The 12359-nt window shown below is 42.3% G+C and overlaps 1 protein-coding gene and 1 long non-coding RNA gene across 4 annotated transcripts in view; one reads left to right on the forward strand and one right to left on the reverse strand.

Annotated features, from left to right (window-relative positions):
* Window positions 1-1334: 1334 nt before the first annotated feature.
* LOC121696926 lies at window positions 1335-7197 on the reverse strand. 2 transcript variants are annotated; one of them, XR_006026358.1, is made up of 3 exons: window positions 7093-7197; window positions 5518-5618; window positions 1335-1569 (listed from the first exon to the last, which is right to left on the reverse strand). It is a non-coding gene; the product is annotated as an uncharacterized LOC121696926 (long non-coding RNA). The 2 variants fall into 2 exon arrangements; XR_006026357.1 differs by lacking the exon at window positions 7093-7197 and adding an exon at window positions 6897-6997.
* Window positions 6073-12359, forward strand: part of psme4b (proteasome activator subunit 4b) — a 33743-nt gene continuing 27456 nt past the window's right edge. The window contains exons 1-6 of one of the 2 annotated variants that reach the window (XM_042078052.1): window positions 6073-6580; window positions 8433-8573; window positions 8687-8803; window positions 9336-9389; window positions 11472-11516; window positions 12194-12343. In XM_042078052.1, the coding sequence (XP_041933986.1) occupies window positions 6384-6580; window positions 8433-8573; window positions 8687-8803; window positions 9336-9389; window positions 11472-11516; window positions 12194-12343 (704 nt within the window). In that variant the 5' untranslated portion in view covers window positions 6073-6383. The remainder of the gene's footprint in view (window positions 6581-8432; window positions 8574-8686; window positions 8804-9335; window positions 9390-11471; window positions 11517-12193; window positions 12344-12359) is intronic. The other variant, XM_042078053.1, reaches the window with a different exon arrangement.

The raw sequence follows: 12359 nt of genomic DNA on the forward strand, positions 1-12359 counted from the left end.
ATTATAGAGTACAGTAAAAATAAGTGCATCAGTGACTGCTGTTTTTAACAGTTACGTGTCAGTTTAAGACGGCTGGTGTGCCCTGACCTTCACAGAGACAGGCAAGGAAATTACTTTTGCAAGAGCTCTAAGGGTGAGAAATGTGTACTCTGTCTTAATCCCTACTGCAAGCAAACCAGTTACCACAAACAAATTTGAGGTCTAAAACCTGCCAGACAGCAACTTAGAGGCACTTAAAGGAGAATTCCGGTGATGTTTCACATATCTCTATTCTTGTGGTCACCGAGTACTGTCGTTACGAAAAATAACGAGAACAATCAGTTCTACCTAGCTTCAGTTGCTGCACTTATCAGCTAGAGCTGCCAGGCAGGTACAGTGCTACACTCTGGGGGCATGGGTGCTGTAGCTAGGTAGAACCTGGTAGAACAGATTGTTTTTTTTATATACTGACAGTCCTCCGTAACCTTGAGAGACATCTATGTGAAAAATCTCTTTAATGTGAGTATAGGTGCCTCATTCCACAGCACAATGAAAGAGCATATACCATCCACTTCACAACTACTGTCATTTAGCTTTTAGTCCAGGGTTTCTTACATTTTCAAAAGTAAAATTTCATGACTTTTCCCTGACAAAAAATATGATGAGATTAGATTTCAGAGCAGCCATATAGCATTCAAGAATCTTTGAGTTTTTTAGAAAAAGAAGATGAATAAATGGGCACTGAATAAACAAAGTTGGGCTAACCATCACCACTCAAACAAACAGTAAAGCTAATAACCTGATACACACCAATTCTACGTGGAAATATATTTGCACTAATATATTTTGGCAAGTATATTTTAAACTGCAACAAAATTCCCTGATATTCCATGACGTTGCCCAAATATGATACAATTCCCTCACGACTGGAACAGACTTTATCAAAATTCCATGATATTCTAGAAATTCCATGACCCGTGGGAACCCTGTTAGTCTGTTATGACTGGAGATTATAATTCAGAAGGAAGAAACACACATTCATGTATCTACACACACACACACACACACACACACACACACAGAGGACACACACTCACACCCCCCCCCCCCCCCACACACACACACACACTGATGACACAGGACAACCAAAGAAAGCAACTTACTCATCTCCAATCCAACTAAAAGCATATGCAGTATCTATACTCACACTGCCACCTTGTGTAGACAAGAGGGAAGACCAGCCTTTGATTATGGCTTACACAGAAATCCTATGTGCATCGCAGCCGAATATACCCGTATGTATTCCATTCATACTCTCTGTGCATATTCCACTAACGTGGGGTGGTTATCTCATTCCCAGCAGGTCAGATGTCTGCATTCCATTCACACGCCATGCTGAAACAACCTAGAAACCAAGAAAACCATTCCGACCACAAACTGACTTGTGGGTATATGGTTCTCGCTCCCAGCTCTTTACTCATGTTAAACGGTCTTTGTCCTCTTGTGCATCATTGAAGGCCTTCAGGAGATTTGGTGGGGTACTGGAGGCCTTTCTCTTCATGCTTCAGGAGGAGATGACAGAGCACATTCCTAATGGGAAATGGAGTAAACAGGTCTGAGTCTCTGAAATGAAGTGGATCGTGAATTTTGCGTGTAATACTGCATATTCAGTTCATACAATAGCCTATTACTTTATTGTACCTTAACATGGAACGGTAACACTTTAGTTTAGGAAACACATTAATCATATACACATATCTAATATGGTACGTATTAGCACTCAACAAGGTCTGTATATTAATGATCATTATACATGTATTAGGTCTTTATTGAACAATTTCTTAATCTTAATCATTAGGTCATTAATTATTCACTAATTGGTGTTGATGTAAGGTTACTGGTATATATTAGGCCTATGGACTCCTAAAAACACTGTCTGAATGTTATTGACAGAATAATAACATTAAAGGAGAATTCCGGTGTGATATTGACATAAAGTGTGTTGAAACATGATACCGAGTGTGAGCGTATGTCTCATAGCCCATCTCGGCTTGTCCCCTGCACTCCAAAATCTGGCGCTAGTTAGCCGATGCTACCAACAGCTTTTTCAATAGTGGTGCTTCGGCATCGGGCTAGCCATGCAAATAAATCACTGTTTTACACCATTTACGAGGCTCAATGTATCTCCACACTTCATTGGTAGACTTCCGAGGGCCCTGACATTTAAAACGAGACATTGAGAACTTTGAAAAAACACTGGTAGTTTACTTACAAGGCGGTTAATACAGACAGTATCTTCACGAAGTTTAGCGTTTGCAGCCATCTTGAATTTAGTCACGATAAGTCGAGCGACGAGTAAGAATGAACAGGTATGATAAGGGATCAGATTTCAAAAATAATTCAGTGGAAATGCATGGATTCCAGTTGCTGCTACTGGAAGAAACTGGAATCCATGCATTTCCACTGAATTATTTTTGGAATCTGATCGCTTATCATACCTGTTCATTCTTACTCGTCGTTCGACTTATCGTGACTAAATTCAAGATGGCTGCAAACGCTAAACTTCGTGAAGATACTGTAATGATCTGAGCCTAGCTGTTGATGACTGTGTCTATAAGACTATGTACTGTATTACAAGGCTGTAAAGTTTCTATTTTGACCCATACTATATATCAATAACTTTAGATCACGACTATTGCTTACCAAGAATAAATCACCTATTCAGTGTGAATAAGTAATAGTTGAATAAAGACATAATACATGTGCAATGACACTAATACAGATCTTATTGAACACCAATAAATACAGACATTACTTATGTAGCCTATTAATGGTTAATATTGTGTTCCCTAAACTAAAGTGTTACCCATGGGACCTTACCAACCTTATTTTACCTTACTACAAAACATGATAAGACTCTACAACATTCTACGAGCTATAATATGCCTTGGAACTGAGAAACACATACTTTACTCATAGAAAAGGTGTTTGAATGAGCTTAGACTTGACAAAAAATGAATATGGCCGTGTTATGGTATATGTTCAATTCGTGCCTCACTTTATATTCAGTATTGTTTGCCCAACAGCATTAGATATGTCCGATGTAATCTTCTGTCAAATTGTAAGTCTTAGTAAGAAGCACTAGCGAGAACTCATCCACTAGATGGCAATGTAACACTGACCCTGACTGCCATAACTGACACGGGCAGGGTCAAAAAGGATAAGCATGTCACATGACCTAGTCAAAAGGGCTACAGGTATCCTATAATTTGATTGAGGACTTCAAGGTCTTTAAGCGCCAGTGTCTCCTTCCTGTCTTGCTAGAGGGATTTAGGCCTCACACTTTTCTTATCTCAGAGTCGTTCTAGTGTCATGCAGGACCACCTATAAAGTTAATTGTAGTTTTTAAATTAAATTGTTATTACTTTAATTAGCAAACTAAAAATGGCACTGAATAAACAGTACAGTTACATGCAACCACTTGTAACAGACCTACAGTTGTGATATAAACATGTGTGCAGAAAAATGTAATGACTAACTATTTGGGTGTTAATACTCCACGAGGGGGACTATCGAGCCCTGTGGTTAGGCATTTTGGCCCTGAAAAGAAAAATGTATATGTGCACGTGCACACATTTTGGACTTCAAGAATCTCCATAGAGTGCTGCTGTTCACTGGGTGTTAGTATCACTATCACAGAGTGATCAATCAATCTATGTTGGGTTTTTTTTATGTCTTTTAATTATTACTTTAATTAACACTTTTAAACTATTGCCCTGCCTTTATTACCTTGTGTGTTTTATGTTTTCTTTTTTATTCTTTACTTTTTAAACTGTTCTTTGACTATTGCCCTTCTATGCTTTTATTAGCTATTCTTGTTTGCTTTTGTTTATGTAAAGCAAATAGAATGACCTCTGTGTATGAAATAAGCTATATAAATAAGCTTGACTTGACTACTGATAATAAAATAACTACTGAAGACTACAGAACTGGGCTGAGTTCCAGACAAAACATTGCAAAGCCGTTTCTGTTGCTTTTGCTCTAAGAGTTGTTTTCTTTTCTAAATTTATTCTGAGTCTGATGAAATTTCATTCTTATATTTGATCTGTAAATGATCAGTGCTCAGTGCCTTTTATATAGGTTTTGCATATATGTTTATGATGATATTGTTGCACCTCTGACACACTCACCAAATGAGAGAAAACTACCTCAAAAGTCTGTTGCACATTGTTGTGACCAAACATGTTTGTTCCAAACAGAAATCGCAGTAAAACTGAGCAAAATGTTTGCTTTTAAACATACCACATGTGGCTACTCCTCTAACAGAGAGTTCACTTTTGTGCGAGTGTGTGGAAGTCCCAATTAAACCTGAGGAACTCTGGAACTGAATTGGAGATATCAGAATTACAGATACCCATGACATACAAAAGACTTTGTGTGTATTTGTGTGTCTGACTGTCTGTCTGATATTGCTGCCCAACATTGCAGAAAGGTGGCCATTTTTACTCTGAACTGATAAGTCTTATTAAATATACCTGTTATCCAGCATTGTAAAGCTCCTTTACCTAGAAACACAAGTCCTTCCCCTTGTGTGAATCTGTGAATTGTGTGAATCTGATTGGCAGACATGGAACAGGGTCACACCTTTGCATTGGTTGACAGGCACAAACCTGGCTATCTGGTTGGCCAGAAGGCAAACAGGATGTATGGATGATCGGATGAGTGCATGCCAGGAACTGTGGGGGTGTGTGATGGTGTGTTCCCTAGCGCTGTACTGTCTGATTAGCTTAATTAATGGTGCTTGGCTGACACAGTTACTGTTCAGGGTGCGTGCTTGCCAGACTCCACCTCTAGGCTGTTGTTAGTGAAACAGAGCTGATGGGGATCATACAATCTTAAGAGAAATGGTCCTATTGGGTGCGTTCGTCTTCAGGTAGCTGCTTAGCGCTGGCTTAAAGCAAAGCATGCTGGAGTTAACTCAATGCAATTGGAATTGTGTGAATCCCAGCATGCATTGTTTCAGCCAGCATTGGAAGCAGCAACCTGAAGACAAACGCACCCAGTGTGAAAGTCAAGGCACTGTAGCTACTACTTGAGGCTGAGGTCAACCAACTTTAGAGGCCTTACATACAACAAGCATTAAGTTCAAGGGCGGCTGATCTGAGGACAGCTCTCAGTGGACATGGGCAGTCTGGGAGAGTGTGTGTCAGCTTTTATTCACATGTATGTCACAGCGCAATACTGCCAATTTAAAAGCAAATACTGAATTGGATTTACCTATATGTTTATAGGCCTACCTATACAAATGTCAAGGTTACTAAAAAGAATGAGGTAGAAAGTGTAGAGACTATGTTTTTCTTCTCAGTCTTCAAAGTCAAATGGAAGAACATATATTGAGTATCAGAGGATGAACTGATAATTAATACATTTTCTAGTAAAAAAAACCCATGCACTAATAAAATAAAAAAATAGAAAAGATATAAGACAAAGACTGGTTGTGTGTTTTTTTTTATCACCATCCTCAACTGTAGACTATACCTGGTTCAGTTGATGCTGTAAGAAATGTAATGAGTTTTGTTGCCAAGCCTAGACTATTCCAGAAGCAACAACGGGCATTTCCTCTCTCTGTCCAGGATGCACTAGGGTCAGAGAGAGAGAGAGTAGTGCACTAGGTCAGATCACGGAGAAAGAACTAAAGCAGCTTTATGTTATCCCATTAGTATTAGTATCATCACCAGTGATAAACCATTTAAACAAAGTAAGGCAGCCCTATATGCAAACAAGACTTGAGGCAATTGTGTCCCCTTGTTGGTGAAACACATCTTAGATATTGCAAATTACATAATGGCTCTAATTGTGATTATTGGAGTTATTCTGTAATGCATCACAACTAAATGGTTTTAAAGAGTAGTTAAAAAACAAACAAACTATAGTCTACTGTATCCATGCCTTGCTTAACAAAAACAATGTAAACCTAGTCTGCTCTGACGAAATTTGCACTAGTTCGATTGTGTATGATTGTGAAGATAAGAATGGTCTGACCAGAGATTGTGTGAGGAAAGCTCCACTGGGGGCGCATTACTGTCTCGCCCAGAAGTTGTCGAGCCAGTAGACAGTATGTATCCTTATGACTACGTGTGAGGGTCACAACTGGAGCTGTGTTTGCGAATGAATTGGCATGTGTTTGAGACCGGGTTTTATTCTAAAGAGACAATCAGGAACCACGAAGGAAATAGCCAATCTACCTGGAACTACGTCAGACTTTGCCGTTGTGGAGCTGTTGACCAAGTGGCTACTGGAAACTGAAATAAGACTTGCGTGGATAACTTCGAGGAAAGTATAGCCTAACGTTAACGCTGACACACGAGAAGAACGACTGTAACGTTAGTTTTCTCAATAATAACATGAAAAAGGAACAGATTGAGGCATTGGGCTTTGTTCCTCAAAAGGATATTGTCTACAATAAACTGCTGCCTTATGCTGATAAATTGGATAATGAATCCAATGAAATCTTGGCGAAAATTAAAGCTAACTTGGGGCGAGCGGTCCAGCTCAGGGAGTTATGGCCTGGAGCACTGTTTTGGACAAGAAAACTCGCAAAGTAAGTATCGTGGCGATGAGTTGGCGATAGCCTTCTTCCCTAATTTTTCTTTGACAACCTTTTATGCTTGCATGTAACGTTAGTGTGGTTGCGATCAAACGAAGTTAATATAGACTCTCGGCCCGATGCAATTAACGTTAGCTGCTTTAGCTGAACGTTAACGTTATTTGAGTGCAGTGAAGTTAGCTTAACGTGTGTTGGTTGATATTTCATTCATTGACAGACTAACCTAGTAACGTAAAGACTACACATTTCCCAATAATTTGCATTGATTAACTAACTACTTAGATAGCTGACTGATGTTCAAGGAACTTACTTTTTAACTGTTTACCGTGGGGTTTGATGAATTCACAAAGGCCACATCCAACGAACTAGCAAACATGCTACATGCCCTACTAGATAGATGAACTAGCTATCCAGCTAGCATAGTGCTAGAGAGCTAGCTGTCTGAAGTTGTAACTGAAGGCAACTTGTAAAATAGCAGATTTACGTTAGTATTTTACTTATCTTACCAGGCCCCGACCGCTTGATAAACTGTCCTGCTTAAATGGATCTTGTTTTAAGGACTAGCTAGCAAATGATCATAGTGGTAATTGCTTTGTTGACTGGCTATCACATTGTTTATGTGGACATGCTATCATATTTATGTTAGCTAGATAGCAATAACGGTGCCTACTAGGAACGACTGTGGTATGAATTAATAAACAAGAGTGTTGGTACATACAATACCATACTTGCTTGATAAAGTTAGCTAACTAGAGATTATCATCTCAACAGCTCTTTTGCATCAAGCGATGTATGACAGTTGAATGACTATCGTTCTTGTACATTAAGGTTATGTGACGTTAGTCAGTGTTAGTTTAACGCTAGGTCATGCGTCTAAACAAAACATGCTGAGTCAGTTAACTGGCTAACGTTATGGGAATTGTGAATGAATGGTGATGATACTACATAATTGGGACATCACGTCACACCAAGTCGTTGTTAAGTCAGCATTGGATTGCTGTCAGGTTGACCTATCTATAGCCGTGTTGTATGTTGGCCCATTTTATCCTGAACAGCTTACTAACCAGTCAGTGACTATTGTGCAAGAATCTGAACAGATGTGTAACATTTGGTACAATGCATCTCTATTAAGGTGTAAGGTGTCTCTAATAAGAGCGATAACCCGCTTGCCTGTTCTTTTTCTGACACTTTGCGTGTCCAGAGCAAGGCTACTGATAGCCATGGGTGAACTTAGATAAGCTAATTCTACTCCCATTTTGTTTGCACCAGGAAAACGCGTGGCCTAAGCCTACTTGTTGCATGGAAAGTCTCAGCTCATTCTTTTTAGTGATGAAGCCTATCGAATGCATATATGTCTGCAACTTGTGCTAAAGAGGTTGTGCGTCATTTAAGTGTCCCTTTTTCTGTTACGTGCACTCAAACGATTTCCAAATAATTGCGCATTTGCATATCCCGGTGCCCTTACCGTGTGTACATTTCCTTTATAAAAAAATAAATGCACCATTCTTCATCACTGACTCATTCTGCCTGCTTCATAACTGCAGTTCCTCTTAGAATAGATCATTGACTGCTCCCCCTCTCTCTGTCGCACATCTCATTTATTTAATCGACTGGTCTGGTACCGGCAACATATTATATTTTTGTGTACCTCCATTATTGCCTTAAGCTTTAGACAACTGACCAAACCACGACGTCCTGTAACACATTTGCCATGTTTCAGTTTAAACAAGCTTAGTCACATTTACAACTTATGGAAGTAATTTCTTTGATTCATATGTCAGCTGCACAACCTTTGACTGGTTACCTATTCTGTTGTGTTTTGACTGTGCTTCTCTTACCCCTTCAGTTACATGCGCCTCTATGGTCGGAAGTTCAGCAAAGAGGACCATGTGCTGTTCATCCAACTACTTTACGAGCTGGTCACCTTGCCACACCTGGAGGTTAGCATGATGCTAAGCTTCGCCAGGCCTCTCATCAACCTCCTGAAGTAAGCGGACAAGCCATATCTCCTGCTGGACTCACCCGCACACACATTCACACTGGAAGACACACATACCCACACAGTTTAAACACTGATCTGAGAGATGTTTCTGTGTACAGGAAGAAAGAGCTGCTTTCTAGAGATGACCTGGAGTTGCCTTGGCAACCACTCTATAACCTTTATGAGAAGATTCTGTACTCCAAAACAGAGCATCTTGGTCTCAACTGGTTTCCCAGGTAAGTCTTCCTGTTATAATCACTTCACCTTCCTCCACCCTGGACACTCTTGTCCTCCCACCAGTCACCCTAGATAACCCCCCCCCCCCCCGTCCCACACACCCTGTCCCACACACACACACACACACATCACAGGCCTGCCTTCAGCACCCCCACCCCCCACATCCCCCCACCCCACCCCATTTTTGTCAGTGGAACAAGAAATGCCTGTTTAAACCTAATTGCCATGGCACCTTATGACAAGTCCCACCCAGGCAGAGTTTAAGTAGGACAGCGGGTGCAGTCCAAGAGGGAGTCATGGAATAAAGTCAACACCACATTGCATGCTTAGTGGAAACAAACAGCAGGCCTTCGTCTTCCAGTTCACCGTATGCCTTTTCCTTCTGATCTGTATGTTCTCTTTGTGAACAGAGGTGTCTTATCCTCACATATGTGAAATCCTCTGAGTTTTAGACTAATGTTTTGCGTTAAATTGGCAGTGTGTGGACTGTTACAGTGTTGGCTTATGCGTCTCTCCTTCTCCCACATTCAGTTCTCGCAGTGGGGGAGCCGGTAAACAAAAAGTGCTAAATTTTATTCGCAAGCGGTAAGCGCAGAAAGTGGTTTCTTCTCTTAATACATGTTGTGCTGTACCTCTTCATAGGCAATTTCTGGTGTTAATTGCATGTGTCAAAAATGAAATAAAAAAAAAATCACTTCAGAATCACTTCAGAATTTTTTTTTTTTTGTCAGTCCTTTTCATGGCTGTCTTGTACAACAGAGCTTAGCCAAATAACAAGTCTCACCCTCACAGGAGAGATGGTGCTTTTTAATTGCTGTTAGTTCCATCTTGTCCCTGTCTGTCAAACACAATTCCTGGTGGGTCAGTTGTATACTCCCTCACACTCTCTTCTTAATCAAAGATCTTTTCTGCACTGAGTAATCAAATCTTGCCTTGTACCTGGAGTATAATGGAGAAAGAAAGGTAGACAAAGCAACATTGATTTTGAATTGAAATGGTAGACAACTGAAATAAGCATCAGGGGCAGGTGTCAAACTCTTGGTTAATGGGCTGACTGCCTGACATACAACACACCTCCGCCAGGAATGGGATTTTGACGCCTCTGATATGATCACTCTGCTAATGTCTGTCTTTCTCTCACTCTCCTCTCCCCTTGGTCTCTCTCTCCGCTCTGCTTTGGGAAAGGGTCAGCGCTCTCATGGCGGGGTCACTGTGTGATGCCAGGCAGTCAGGGAGACGGCAGGGCACCCAGGCGGCTTGGTCCTGCATGTAGCGCTGAGCTGTGGTGTGTGTCCAGTCGCAGCCTGTGCTGTGTCCTCCCGCAGTCACGTTGGCAGCCTGGGTCAGCCTCTGCCTCTCCAAACTAAAGGTCACGCGTCAGTGCCCATTTTCTCCTCTGGTGTCTGGTGTCGGGCAGACTATTTAAAAATGACCTCCCCCACCCCCCTTCCTTTCCAGACAAGCCGGCACTTATGTTTACATGATGCAGCATGTGTTGGTGTGAGCAGCATAGACATAGTCTAAGGATGTGTGAGAGTGTGTGAGAGTGTGTGTGTGAGAGTGTGTGTGTGAGAGTGTGTGTGTGAGAGTGTGTGTGTGAGAGTGTGTGTGTGAGAGTGTGTGTGTGTGAGAGTGTGTGTGTGTGAGAGTGTGTGTGTGTGAGAGAGTGTGTGTGTGTGAGAGAGTGTGTGTGTGTGAGAGAGAGTGTGAGAGAGAGTGTGTGAGAGAGAGTGTGTGAGAGAGAGTGTGTGAGAGAGAGTGTGTGAGAGAGAGTGTGTGTGAGAGAGTGTGTGTGAGAGAGTGTGTGTGAGAGAGTGTGTGTGAGAGTGTGTGTGTGAGAGTGTGTGTGTGAGAGTGTGTGTGTGAGTGTGTGTGTGTGAGTGTGTGTGAGAGTGTGTGTGTGTGTGTGTGTGAGTGTGAGGTTGGTGTTGGGTAAAAACTCCATCTGCTCTATGTGGGAGAGATAAAGGGTATGGCATAAGGAGGGGAAGGGGTGGGATATTTACTTTATGAAATGTCATGCTTGCTGACTCATTCAAATCAGGAGCTCAGATCTCTGTCTGCTGGCAGAAGTTCCCACAGTGCTCATTCACAAATACCTTGCCCTGCCTAGCACTAAGCCCTCGGGCGGGGGGGGGGGGGGGGGTGTCGGGGGTGTGCTGTCGGACGTTTCGCCCCCCCCAAAGCCATTGAAACTATTTGGTCTCGCTCTGAGTGTGCTGCCCTCTTTCATTGGCCACAAATCTGCTCCCTGTGAAGCAAAGCCATATTGTTATCCCATGGGCTGTGGACGCAAAGCAAAGCTGTTATTGAAACCAGGGTCAGTGTTGATGATGCGGGACATCAGTAAAGGGTTGGTGTTATGGGGCGAATGGTCTTATGTGAGAGGTCAGCTGAGGTGAGTGCAGGGTAGGTGAGTTGGCATGCTGCGTCCCTCCCTATGCCACCCTGCCGCTGGTTGCAGGTAAAAGGGCTGCTTCATGTGGGTGGGTCTTTGCACGTGGGCTAATCGCATCTTTCGCCTCCCTCATTCCACTGACACCACCTCAGCATCTCCCTCACCTCACACATCAACGCACATGCACTGAAAAGACACACAGTGCCATTGTTACCTCACCCCTTTCTCTCTCTCTCCCTCCTCTCTCTCTGTGTCTCTCTCTCTTCCAGTTCGGTGGAGAATGTCCTGAAGACCCTGGTGAAGAGCTGTCGGCTGTAAGTATTTTCTTACTCATTGTCTCGGACACACATGTATGATGTCAGACCCAGAGCCAGTCCCTCATCCCTTGATGCAGTTAAGGCACTGTAAATATTTGACCCCCTTTTAATAAGTGGTTCCCACACTGACTAATCAGATTGGCAGCGTAATCAGGCCATTGTTGGCGCCAGTGCCGTGGTGACTTCCGCCGTGAGAGGATTAGGCCGCCCTGACTATAAGACCGTCTTTTGTTGTGGAAAAGTAAAGGCTGACGAGTGGTGTGATGCGATGTGTAGGCAAGTAGGTCGTCTTGTGGAAAAAGAAAACACCTCCAGGTGGTTCTTGCTGATCATCGCTGAAAGCAAAAGTCCATTGATTTGGTAACATTTGACAGACACAAGTGAAAATAGAAGAAAGCATTTCACAGCTAACTGTTAGTTTGTTATTTGTCCAAATGTCTGTATGTGATGACCTTGACACATTACAGATTTTACACATCTGGTCTTGACACCAAATACAGTTTTTCATCTGACCCTGGTTAATATTCTGTGTCCAAGCATACTGATAGCAGAGATGGCTTTGGGTGATTCAGGATGTGTGTTTGGTTTATGATGTTATTATTTTCATGATGATTTATGATGATGTTATTTTGCTCTCTAATGGCTGCCTGGTTCTCTTTGGCTGCTTTTGGCAGGTACTTCCCTGTGGCCTCCACCCAGGAGATGCTGGACGAATGGCGACCATTGCTGTGTCCGTTCGATGTCTCTCAGCAGAAGGCCATCAGCTACTTTGAGCTCTTCCTGCCCACAATCATGGCCCCTGAGCAGCATGACCAGGGCTTCAGGTGAGCGGCCGCTGCA

Source organism: Alosa sapidissima, chromosome 22, assembly GCF_018492685.1.
Source record: "Alosa sapidissima isolate fAloSap1 chromosome 22, fAloSap1.pri, whole genome shotgun sequence".
NCBI lineage: Eukaryota > Metazoa > Chordata > Actinopteri > Clupeiformes > Clupeidae > Alosa > Alosa sapidissima.